Below are 11,629 nucleotides of genomic sequence, written 5' to 3'. Positions count from 1 at the left end.
CTCTGTAGATCGCTAGCGCCGCTCAGCCCACCGAGATCTAAGTGCCCTCGCGGTGTGGTGGGCCTTCATCAATCATCCAGAAGAAGTGAGATTGGCCCGCAGATCAGTAACATGACTGGTCATCTCGAAAATGTCTTCCTCGTACGTACCGTCGGCGAACAGTCGTGAGCCCGAAGGTGGCAGTTCAAACAAAGTTAACCGGTGCTGTCTGTTCCGGTGCCCGACTTTGTTTGATGTTGCACATGACAAGCCGCCGGCGTGCGGGAGATTCCCAGGACCACGGGAAGCTGAGATCGTGGTTGACCGGCTTCTAACTAGCTCACGTTTGCTGGGAATCAAAGACACCGTCAACGTAGACTAGGTAGACTGCCGTCCACCGTCACACTGGATGGCTTGCCGTAGCCTCACACGTTCCTGGATATGCAAGTGACATCCGCCATCTCGTGAGGACCGGGTGCCCAATGATCTACTTGGTCACTGAAACTAAGGTCCTCAAAACAGCGCTACTGACTGGCTGTTAAAGGTCTCGCTGCTTGTTTCCTACCCTTGATGCAATACGTAGTGGATAGAGCCCGGCTGGCTGTGTTTCCGAGATATCGGTATCTGTGCGATGCTTGGGCACTGTGGCCGCAGTACGGTGCAAATCTTGGATCCAATCTCATGATACCAGTGATTCGGCAACCCTCCATAACCATGAAACAAAAATGAGGGATTATGCGTAATCGCGTTTGTCGAGGTGGTCTTGGACTAGATCATTACAGTAAATTGTTAGCGAGTAGCCCAGGTAAATCAAGCAACTGGTCCTGTGCCCCTTGTCCAACATCTGCTCCATCTGATAAGATGTATCTGTGGCTGGAAGGGTGACAGTTGGTATTGAATTACCATCTGATGTTCTATGCACAATTGGCGATGCACGCCATCTCAGGCTCACGGGAACAATTATCATGACGTCTCCTCAAGTGATTTCAGAAAGAAACCTTGTATTTGGATACATTGTTACATGTGAGCTTCCCGTTCTGGGTAATCTCTTCGCTGAAAACTGCGACTCAGTATCGAGACTGATCGATTCATTCACGGGCCTGTTCGGCCAACGGGGATGAATGAGTTTGTCTTTCGATTGACACAAACTCATTTTCCATCCAGATTGACTTCAGTGCTGGGCGGGGACACCAAAGACGGCAAACCGTCCATTGATATCCACACACCTGCGATCAAAAGATGCCGGAGACGGCTTATCCCATTCTAAGTTAGCATGAAGCCACTAAGTCAGCAAGATTTCCAGTGGCCTGGTATCGTCGTTGGACTGTTTGAATCTTCTTTCAAACGCGTCGGTCAATGGAAGTCTTCAAGCTCGATCTTGAATTGTTTTTGTTGCGTCTTGTGATGGCGCAAACGGGGCAGGTCAATGGCAGGGGTTACTCACCGCCTTGATACTGTGTATGTTTCCAAGAAATACATAGGCATGTGGGCCATGGTTGACGAGAGTGACCAGCTTCGAATATCTTTCTTGGCCAGCCTTCGTACAGCGGTACTCAACCCTAGCATGCTGTCGGTCTAGGCAGCTGCTCCCCTGCAGAAACTGGCAAAGTGTGCATCAACGGGGTCCTCTGTCCCATTTGTGTGGACCCATATCCAAAGGTAATGCCGCAAAAGAAATCCAGCATGCTTGCTTTATCATATTTGTCTGCAAGCTCGCCCTGCGTAACAAATGGACGTTCGGATGAATGCGTCGAATCGAAGGCGGTCAGGAAGGAACCCAGGAGGGGTTGCATTCACGAAGCATCCAAAGGGAGAGACGAATGTGCCTCTGAACCCCACCTGAAATCATGATTTGCTGGTGCGAACAAACGAGCTTCGTTGCTTCATGCCGGTAGTCAGTCGTAGACCAGCAAGTTTACCAGTAACTCCAGTTCCCCGCAACTTGGGACAAAACACTAAAGGCATCAAATCACCCTAGCCAAGTAGGAAACTTGTCTTCTGGACTGCGGACAAAAACGCGGTTGGAAAGCGAGTCAGTGCTGAGGAAGCAATTCTGTCACTACATGACAGGGGAGCTAGGACATGCTTAGGTTGTCCTCCATGTGCGGGCGCGTGAACTGGCGCCCAAGTGACCCGACCACACCATTGGCATTGTCCAGCCCCCCACACGGCGATCTCGGACACGATGATTTGATATGTTGGGGGAATTGGCAGTCAATGGACCTTGAGCCTCAGTAAAATAGCTTCCAGCCAAGTCCTTCAGGATTTAGGTGAAGGCCCCTGAGAAACAAACGACTAGCAGGTGTGATTAGGAAGAGCCTTAGACACCGTGCTCAGGTGTCTATGCATCTATGCCAAGAAGGAAATGAGAAGCTGTTCCGCCTGCATATCAGGCGCACGGACAAATTTGCTGAGGTTGACGTCGGCCCTGATTGTGAAGGTGTGGGTGTTCCTCCTGGCACAGTGCTTCGGAGACCCTCGACGTTGCAAAACCTAGCCCCCAATAAAAACGCCGACCAACGGTGGTGGGACGACTCCTCTACCTCATGTCGCGAAAGAGCTATAATTCGTGAGAGTCGCACAGGGGCCCAGCCACCCAAGCACAAGTGCTAGAATCGGCATGGGTTGCGCATCAGTGGATACTCCACGTGAGCATCAGTTGAGACTGTCTCGTAGGTTCAGTGGAAACACAGAATCAAGTCAACACGTGGAGCGTTCTCAAATGTTTCCATTTAGGTTGTGCAACAGTAATGGTGTCATTCGGTCCAAAATAGTGGCAGGCCAATTTGTGCGAATTGGAACCTGGGCCGTATCATATCAATATCGGCGATATGAGAACCTGGATCATTGGAGTATTATAGACACTGATACCACGGCAGCTTTCATGAAAGCTTCCCCTGTTTGACTGGGGCAAGAGTTGGGGCTCACGGCCCAGTCGCTTGGTTGGGCGATATTCGACTACCATTGGCCCAATGAACGAAGCGTCTGCATGCATATGTGTTGTCAGACACCGTATTGATGCATCACGGTGTGGTGCGGCAGAAGTGACAATCCTGCTGCTGTTCTCGGATGCGGAGGCATTGAGCCTTGAGTCGTATTGGCTCCCTGTGACTTGGAGTTTTGTTCTGATAGAATTGACGAACAGGTTAGCTGAAGTACCTGGCTAACGAACTAAGGTAGTCAGTCTACTTATTGGCTTAGAGAGACACCAGCCAGCTAGGCCTACTGTGCCTCTTTGGGGCATTTAGGCCCTTTTAGTCCCTCCCAGATGCTCGGGTCGCTTAGGATCTTGTTTAACTAGACCCTGGATTTTCTCGGACAGATCATTCGACTAGAAATGTGCCAAACCTGCCAGGATGTCAAGACTGTGTGGCTAGATCGCCCACAAATAAAGAAGCCAAGAAGCGGCTCCTGTTTGCAATACTGTGCGAGGCTGCGTGTAGAGAGAAACAATATGAAAACTGACAAGGCTGAAACAGGCAAACAGGTATAGCATCTTTTTTCTGCTTGGATACTGGATCATTTCTTGTTGATAAGATAAAACAAGAGCCTAGATGTGGTGTGGTGGTCGTAGAGAGTGTGGAGAGAAAACCACGTCGAGATTTTGAAGATCTGGAGGTACACTACTCCGTACCTAAGGTATGTACCTCATCTCCCTTCACTTTCACCTTCCGAATTTGATTTCCATCTACATAGGTAGTCAAACATGCGGCCTACCTTAGGTATAGTATTTGAGACCTCGTGGAAAGGCCATAGACTTGAATTTTTAGCAGACTAGCAGTCAGTCGAAGAATGCACAACCTACACTACAGTACCTACCTTACGGACATAAGATAGAGAGAGGATGCTTTGATCTATGGACGGAATCACCTAATGGTGAAAAAAATATTGGCAATATAGAATTGTACTTTTTATTTAGCTTCCAGTAATGGTTTATTTCTTCTAAAAACCTTTCGTCCTAAGATTCTATGAATACTGATTGGCGCTTCTGTAATAGCGTTCACCACGTACAGGAAACTCAGTACGCTGTGAGCGAGCCATTGGAGGCTCTTATCCATGCTTTGAGTTACACATATGCAGTCAAAAATAAAAAAAAAGAGCGAGAGATGGTCAAGCGACGTGCCCGTCCGCCTGACTGATGTTAAATTTTGCGGTCACTCTCCTTCATCTTGTGTTGCCCTTCAACATAACCTTCGTCCTTCCTGATGAGCGACAACTTACCAGTCAAATTGGACCAACTCTCCGTACGCCAATCCGACAATCTATCACGCGCCCTACCTGTTTCTGATACGTACAAGGTGCCGAGGATGCAGCTTTTCCCTGTCCTTGCCTGTTACAGTATCAGCCACAATGCCATGACATACTATACCTGAGGGAGAGAGCGAGCAGAACAATGACCAAAGCGACTCTTACAACAAGTCAACTGGGTGATAGCCACTGTGCGCGCTGTGGACTCTCGATATGACGGCGCTGTTTCTGATACCGTTTCATCCCTTCCCCAAGGCGCCAGCCAAATCATAGCGTCCACCGATCTGGGAAACCAAGTAAACGCATTCTAGGGCTGAACTAAACACTAGAGACCAGAACGACTCTACGGAGTACCTTACACTTAGCTATCCCCTGAAGCCAACTTGAAAATGGCGGATACGGAAACCTTAGCCCAATCAACGGCGCCGGCGTCCAAACATTTGCTAGAGGATGATGGCCTGCACGTCAGGGACTTGTCGATTCCACATCGACCAACTATCAGACGTTGGCACGTCACAAACAAGCTCGCTATCATAGCATCGCGTGTGTTGCGCAGCGAAATTGTCGTTACACAACCGTGTCGCGGAGAATATTTCTGATCCATCCTTGAGCTTGGCTTGCGCTCGACTGTAACTAGCGTGTGCTGGGAACCACAACGCTGGGCTCATTCACACCCATTGGGGGTATCGCCGCCACGTTCTTCGGCCTCGACTCAGCGGCACATTCCCGTACGCGTACGATACGAGTACTCTGCCTTGATTGCTTGTAAAAATCTCGGTGTCGACCTTGAGTCAGTTAAGGTCACAAGAGGACTCTGCAATCTCTCCCTCCATCGGCCGTGGCAATCCGCGTGCCCGGTAACCCCATTCAATCTCTTTGATCGATAGACCTCTTTCGCCCATTGGCACCCTGTCCTATCGGTAGCTAATTGCTAACCCCTCTTTGGACTTAATTAGCCAAGCCCCGAGCTGCATTCAAACACCAGCATCCTGGACGCCTCTTTCTGTGGTTCAATCACAGCCACGTCGACATTGATTGGGCCAGTGGAAAAGGCCGCAGATCTACCTACGGCGGCATACCTTTGCACAGTACGTACAGTATTCGAGAGGAGGAGGTCCCGTTCGAGGATGATGGAGGGTGCATAGGCAAGGGTGGACATTCCTTTGGGCCCTTGGATCCTGTACGGGGTTGTCCTCTGAGTGGACCTTGGTTACCAGAGCGCAGGGCACGCGGTGACTACCCATGTCATTCATGTTCTCTCCCCCTGGTCAAGCTCACCATCAAGCTGGCTTCGTGATGGCCTTCAACAGCAGGGCAGAGCTCGCGTTACAATCGTGTCTCCCAGACGTCGTGGCTTTCCGGCCGCAGACAGCACGTTCAGCCTCGATAATCTGACAAAGCATGATCAGTACCAAAGCGTACAATGGACCCATTTAATGGAAGACGGGCAAGAAGAACAGTCATGACCAAATTCGCCGATTCTCTTCTACACACACTCCGTCACGAAATTTGCAAGTCACCATCCATTCTGCGTGTGTGATTGCACCCAAACAGGGGGGGCATATTGATGAGCAAAGCAAAGACCACCTCCCATTCCCAGCCAGCAGGACAGGCGCAGATTCCAGGACACACACAGTAAGGTCAGGTAGCTAAGCTGCTAAGGTACATTAGCTACCATGACAGGGGACAGGGATGTCTCGTTCCTCTGGCTCAGCATGCTACTTGTATGCTGCCTTTGATCCATTGCTTCTTTCCAGCAGCACGGGGGTGCATTTCTCAATTGGTTTTTTATTGTTGGTAGGGTTATCTATGACAAATGAAGAGGGCAAAAAATTTCGATCCCAGGAAGTGTTTTTTCTCCCCTTCCTCTTACCTCCCCTTGGCCCCAAACTCGGCAGCAAATTCCTCTCTACATCCCATACGGATTCGACTTTTACCTCGACCTTCCATAAGGTCTCCCCTGAAAAGACGCTTAGTCTTTCTCGTAATTACTCGCCGCTTTCGCTCGAAGCCGAACGAGTCAGCGGCTCCCGGCACCGGCGACGTGGGGACTCGTCGGTAGAACGATCGACCTTGAGCTAGCAGATTTCTTGCCTGTGAGCCAAGTCTAGCCCATCTGGTCTAGCTGGCCCAGTCCAGGCGCATCCATCATCTATTGCACGCACTACGACGGAAATACCCCAACTTGGGGTTCGTTTGCTGTGCTTTTTACTACAGTAATCGACATCGCTGCAAAAATTGCACGCAAACTCGCACGCCCCTCTTGTTCGAACAAACACGCACTATCCACCGAGGTCGATAAGCGCAGGATCCCACTGCCACTGCCCTGGGTTTAGCTGTGCTGGAGTGTGTTGGCTAGACCGTCCCATCCCATTCTGCTCACTCACTCGCTCGCTCGCTCGCTGTCCCTACTGTGCGGTACGTTACCGACTGTTTCGCGTCGACCCGTTGCACTTCGGTATCTTCCAGCCTAGCAAACAAGTCAGACCAGTCCAGTTCGACTGTCATCCAAAACTCGACGCGCATATCTACATACATACATACAACTCATACACACGCTCTTTGCGCTTCTTGACGGCTGGTCCCACCGATAGCAACATTTTTTTGCCCCCAGGTCGAGGAGTGTATGTACGTTGTCCATCGCGCTCCGTCATTCATTTCCTCGCCTTGGGACCTCACAAAAATCATTCGGGCCCGCACCTCTTCGAGTTGTCCGTCATTGCAGAAGGCTTCTTGCGTAGACGTACGTGTAGTATAGCATAGAAGCACCCCCCACCCCTGCAAGGTCTTGAGTCGCTCAGAAAGACGAGAGTCAGTGTATTGACTGAAGATACACTTTGGTACAGAGTACAGTACACCCTCCTCTTAGACGCTAGACCGTCTTTGCTTCTGGGTTCTCGGCAGAGCCACCGCACCAGGCTGATTTCAACATCGCACTATATTAGTGCGTCGCTCCCCAAGAACTACGGGCGACTTAGCCTGACCTCTCTGTGATCGAGGAAAAGCGAACTATCCTTGCCTAGGCTCCATTCCCCCATCTCTATCTCCCCTCCCCAGCAAGATCCGCGCTCAAGGACTCGGCCTAGGAGCTCGCATCACACACTTAACCATAAACCAACCTTTGGTCTTGCAAACGGCGCTACTACTGCCGCCGCCAACAACATATACTGCCGCGCCGCCGCAAGTCTGGTTGCAAGCGCTTCAGCCATATTACACTTCTTTCCCCTGCTACGGGCAAACACCAACTTGACGCGGGTCTGAGCTAAAACCTCGCCGGCCATTTCTTTATCATCATCAGCCCCGTGGAGCTGTAGCATGTCTCTGGTGCCAACACAGCAACCTCATACTTTTGTTGACAACCACGCATCGTTGCATTCTGCCTCCAATATCGCGAAACTTGGTTCCGAGGCGACCCTTGACACGCTCCTCAGCTCTCCCAACTCTATGGAACGAAGTGCTACGGAGTACTCGCAGTCAGGTTTGCCTTCGCCCTATCCAAGCAACTTCGGCGACACCAATTCTGAAGGTTCGAGGGCAGATCACGCATCTGCTGCGCAATATCCTGTCAAGCAGGAAGTCAATTATTCGACCTCAGCCACTCCCACCTCCGAGTACGGCGTCTATCCTCAGTCAGCCCGATCAGGATCTTTCCCAGAGCACGTCCAGCGTTCATACCACCCTGCCAGCAGCACCAGCACTGGAGGTATGGCGCAACAACAGAACAGTCCGTCAATGCCCCAGCAGGATGGGCGTAGCCATCAGACCCATCCGGTCAAATCTGACAACGATGTTCCTATAGATCCGTCCATCGCCGCGCCGAGCCCAACTTACGCTTCGTATGGGCAGCATTCTCCCTACGCGCCTAACCCAGACATGACACACAGTTACTCTCACCCTGGTGGCGGCATGTATGCGCAACCTCGGCCGGACTGGGCTGGTTACCCTCAGCACGGCGGGGCGCCTTTGACTCCCGGCCACCCAGTTTACGCTCAAAACCCGGCATCGGCGCCACCTCAAGCACGACCAAACCAGGTATGTTAGGACTTTCGCAGACACGTTCAAGAGTGAACCAGATCGAGGAGAGTGCAATACGCGCACGTTGAAGATGTGAGAAACGCGTTGATTGTTCCAGTTTTGGTTCAGCTTTATGAATTGGCTGCTACTTAGGATACGAGCATTACTAACTTTCTCAGGTTTACTCCTTCGTCCCCATTCCAGGTGCGCAACAGCATAAACGACCTCGGCGACGATACGAGGAGATTGAGCGCATGTACAAGTGTGGATGGAATGGCTGTGAAAAGGCCTACGGTACACTGAACCACTTGAACGCTCACGTTACCATGCAGTCTCACGGACAGAAGCGAACACCCGAAGGTAAGCTGCTTGCGATTGTGCAGATATGTTTCTCGATGAGCACAGATGCCTAACAAATGACTAGAATTCAAGGAGATTCGCAAGGAGTGGAAGCAGAGGAAGAAGGAAGAGGAAGCCAACCGAAAGGCCGAAGAGGAGCGACAACGCCAGGCTCAGGCCGCTGCCGCCGCTCAGAATGGAGGTGGCGAGCCTCAAGGTCCTGATGGCACGCCTACCTCATCCTACCCTGGCCGAACAGTCCAGCTGCCTCCCATCGGATACCAGCCTGCTCAGTACCCGCCACCACCTTCTGGGGTTCCTCAGCAGCCTCTCCCTGACTATAACACCAGCCATATCTACTCGAATTATCAACCTCACTCGCCTTACGCGCAGCCCAGTCAGGGCATTCCTTACCAATGTATGTCGCAGAGGCAGAGGGTGACTTAGTGGATGAACTAACCAGACATAGCAAACGGTGGTCAACCCCCAAGCCACTAAGACGGATGGTCAAGCAAGGATTAAGGTTCTAGAGGAGGAAACTCACCAAAAGTCAAAAAGAAGATTGATACCCGCTGTATTATATTGGAATGACCGCTGTGCTTCTGAGCTGTCATTAGGTTGATCTGATGCCACCTTCAGAGAGTATGGCCGATTTGGAGGGGATGAAACGCAATCACGTTTTCTCGGCCCGGTAATTACTCCTCTGCTTCCCTCTACTTCGACTCGCATAAGGTAGCCCCTTGGCTGGTCCTAGATCTTCATTGGGATTCCTTCATATCCTTTCAGCTATTGGACCCTTTCTTCTTGGTTTCATTTCTTGGAGTTATGCGTATATGAATGACCCAAGAAGATCTTGAGTCAAGGAGTTGAGAAATTCTTTTCATCATCATCAGGTTCTGGTCAGGGGCAGGTGGTCCTGGAGGTTTGGCGTGTTTATCTGCATTTACAACGATCTGTTACGTTTTGGAGGCCTGTCCAACCCAATTGCGGCAATCTGGTTTGCGGCACCGGAGGGCATGGCCGCCATTTGCTTTCGCATATGTGTGGACAATGGTGTGAATGGGATCGAAGATATGTTTTTTTATACGAGACGGTCTCATTCTAAACTTGTCGAATGGCCAATCAGGGGGATACGAATAGATACATCGACAATATATGACTCGCATGGTGGTAACTTGCAGTCTGTTAAACGAGTAAATCAAGCCACAGGTGTTGAAAAAAAGTTAATCTGAAGCTTGTGCCATCTCCGTGAACAGTGATATTGTCATTTGAGTCTTGAATGAATAAAAGTGCGGAACAAGGACTAAACTGGCGATGATGAATTACATACACTCAAGTCCTCAAAACGATTTCATAATGCGACAAAGACTTAGTGAACCGGTCTGTCGGGTCACAAGTCAGCCCTATCTCTTTTCAGAAGAGGGAAACTCGATCAAGACACATGGGAATGATGCTTAAACCTGGTTAAGCGTGGGTGGCGTGCCGTGGTAGGGTTGTGTTGCGCAGAGTAATACATACATATATACATACTGCAGATGGGGGTGGTCGAGTCGTGTCGCTGTGTTACAGACGCTAATCTAGGCGGATAGTCCCAAGTCCAAGTCAAGGGTGTGAATAACAAAAGAGCCCAAAGGCAAGCAAGGATTGTAGATTGGGTGATGGTGGTGATGGGCAAGGCAAAGGGTAGAGATGGGAAAGGTCGGGTAACACAAGACATGGAAGCGCCTGACGTACATGTGTAGTGCATGTTAGCTTATTAACAAGGAGGTACCGTACCGTAGAGTGGACGGAAGTGGCCTGATCATGTCTCTCGGCTTTCAGCAATGCCAAGTGGAGGGGGCAAAAAGCGATATATCCAGCAGATCTATAGATTGGCGAGAGGCCAGTGTGTGGTGTGTGCGTATGCGTATGCGTATGTATGTATGGATGTGGTTGGTGTTGATGGCCCCGACAGCCTAACGTTAGATAGATACTCGAGGGGATCTACAGCCGGGATCCATGGATGCGAGGAAAGGGGGAAAGAAATGTGAGAAGTTATGGGTGAAGTTGTATTCTACGGCGCTGCTCGAGGTCCATGCATGCATCTACTGCGCATATGTAATATGGATACAAATGTTGGATAGAGTTTCATGATATAGACAAGGGTTATAATGTAACTCGAGTCAGGAGAGAATTACTCAATAAATACCATTCATTCATTGAGCGAGAGTCAATGAGTCAGTCATCGTCAAGGAGCACTGCCTATATGTACTATTCTGCTATGCATCTGGACACAATGCTCGCAGCCTTATAAACCGCCGCCGTTGAACACAGATAAGCTACCCGCAGGTACTGTAACGTCTCATCGAGAAAAGGGGGGACTAAAGTAAGTTAGGAATAAACAAGGGGGGCGTGTACAGGATCGCGTGCGAAAAGAAAAGCCTAGCAAGGGGAAATTCCAACTAGAACAAAAAAGCGAACCAACTAACTTATACCAAGGCCAAAGCGAAGCGAACCAAGGCGAGAAAAGTGCGTGCGTAGCGTGCAGCCAAAGGGACCCCAAAGTACTAATGTAAGTGTGTGTGTGTGTGTGTGAGTGTGACTGATGCCGTTGCGGATGAACAAGGGGGCGATCACGCGGCGCTAGGAGAATTTAGCCGCTCGTCGTTTAGTATGTACCTCTTGACTGACTGGACTGACTGACGTTACTACTTGCAAGCCCGGCAAAGTGAACTGTCAGGCAACACGAGACAAGACAAGAGGAGAGACAAGACATGGGCCATGGCCCTTGGGCTGTTGGGGCCTGGAATTGTTTCGTGTCTGTATGTATGTATACATATGATGCATACCCCCATGGAAACTAATTTTTCGCATGGTGTAGAACTCAGTCTAGGCTGGTCTTGTTAGTTCCTTTGTCTCGGGACGTCAAACCAAGGTTTACATTTACACGCCTGAGAACGGCAATGGCTGGCCGTTGGCAACGGCGCGGGGATTTAGAGTCCGAGACGGGCGTGAAGTTTGATGCATTCAGGTACGTGATACGAGACCATTTGACGGCTTGTCTTGAAGT

The 11,629-nt window shown here is 50.3% G+C and overlaps 3 protein-coding genes across 12 annotated transcripts; 1 reads left to right on the top strand and 2 right to left on the bottom strand.

Moving 5' to 3' along the window:
• Positions 1-4,120: 4,120 nt before the first annotated feature.
• Positions 4,121-5,386, bottom strand: FVEG_16781 (hypothetical protein; the record flags this gene model as incomplete). Its single annotated transcript, XM_018906010.1, has 4 exons — positions 4,121-4,181; positions 4,275-4,309; positions 4,900-4,989; positions 5,324-5,386. The coding sequence occupies 4 exons, from the start codon at positions 5,384-5,386 to the stop codon at positions 4,121-4,123; spliced, it is 249 nt and encodes an 82-aa protein (XP_018757490.1).
• Positions 5,387-6,014: 628 nt separating this feature from the next.
• Positions 6,015-9,893, top strand: FVEG_10320 (hypothetical protein). 9 transcript variants are annotated; one of them, XM_018899435.1, is made up of 6 exons: positions 6,015-7,705; positions 7,766-7,951; positions 8,027-8,259; positions 8,421-8,601; positions 8,666-8,998; positions 9,050-9,831. In XM_018899435.1, the coding sequence occupies exons 1-6, from the start codon at positions 7,543-7,545 to the stop codon at positions 9,076-9,078; spliced, it is 1,125 nt and encodes a 374-aa protein (XP_018757497.1). In that variant the 5' UTR covers positions 6,015-7,542; the 3' UTR covers positions 9,079-9,831. The 9 variants fall into 9 exon arrangements, with proteins under 9 accessions (XP_018757497.1, XP_018757495.1, XP_018757496.1 ...); XM_018899433.1 differs by having other exon boundaries at positions 6,015-7,951; positions 9,050-9,893; XM_018899434.1 differs by having other exon boundaries at positions 8,666-9,831.
• On the bottom strand, positions 9,593-11,122 carry FVEG_16782 (hypothetical protein). 2 transcript variants are annotated; one of them, XM_018906012.1, is made up of 2 exons: positions 10,099-11,122; positions 9,593-9,962 (listed from the first exon to the last, which is right to left on the bottom strand). In XM_018906012.1, exons 1-2 carry the CDS (start codon positions 10,325-10,327, stop codon positions 9,913-9,915), a joined length of 279 nt encoding a protein of 92 aa, XP_018757501.1. In that variant the 5' UTR covers positions 10,328-11,122; the 3' UTR covers positions 9,593-9,912. The 2 variants fall into 2 exon arrangements, with proteins under 2 accessions (XP_018757501.1, XP_018757500.1); XM_018906011.1 differs by having other exon boundaries at positions 9,593-11,122.
• Positions 11,123-11,629: the final 507 nt, after the last annotated feature.

This window comes from Fusarium verticillioides, chromosome 9 (assembly GCF_000149555.1).
Source record: "Fusarium verticillioides 7600 chromosome 9, whole genome shotgun sequence".
NCBI classification, from domain to species: domain Eukaryota; kingdom Fungi; phylum Ascomycota; class Sordariomycetes; order Hypocreales; family Nectriaceae; genus Fusarium; species Fusarium verticillioides.
Note: the sequence above shows the minus strand (reverse complement) of the source record. Positions and strands in the feature narration are given on the sequence as shown.

Bases quoted from the DNA above. Each gene is read 5' to 3' on its own strand.
- FVEG_10320 (XM_018899430.1), top strand. From the start codon at position 7,543: ATGTCTCTGGTGCCAACACAGCAACCTCATACTTTTGTTGACAACCAC. The intron at 8,260-8,420 runs GTATGTTAGGAC...TAACTTTCTCAG, and splicing joins CTCAAGCACGACCAAACCAG to GTTTACTCCTTCGTCCCCAT. The intron at 8,999-9,049 runs GTATGTCGCAGA...AACCAGACATAG, and splicing joins TCAGGGCATTCCTTACCAAT to CAAACGGTGGTCAACCCCCA.
- FVEG_16782 (XM_018906011.1), bottom strand. From the start codon at position 10,327: ATGCACTACACATGTACGTCAGGCGCTTCCATGTCTTGTGTTACCCGA.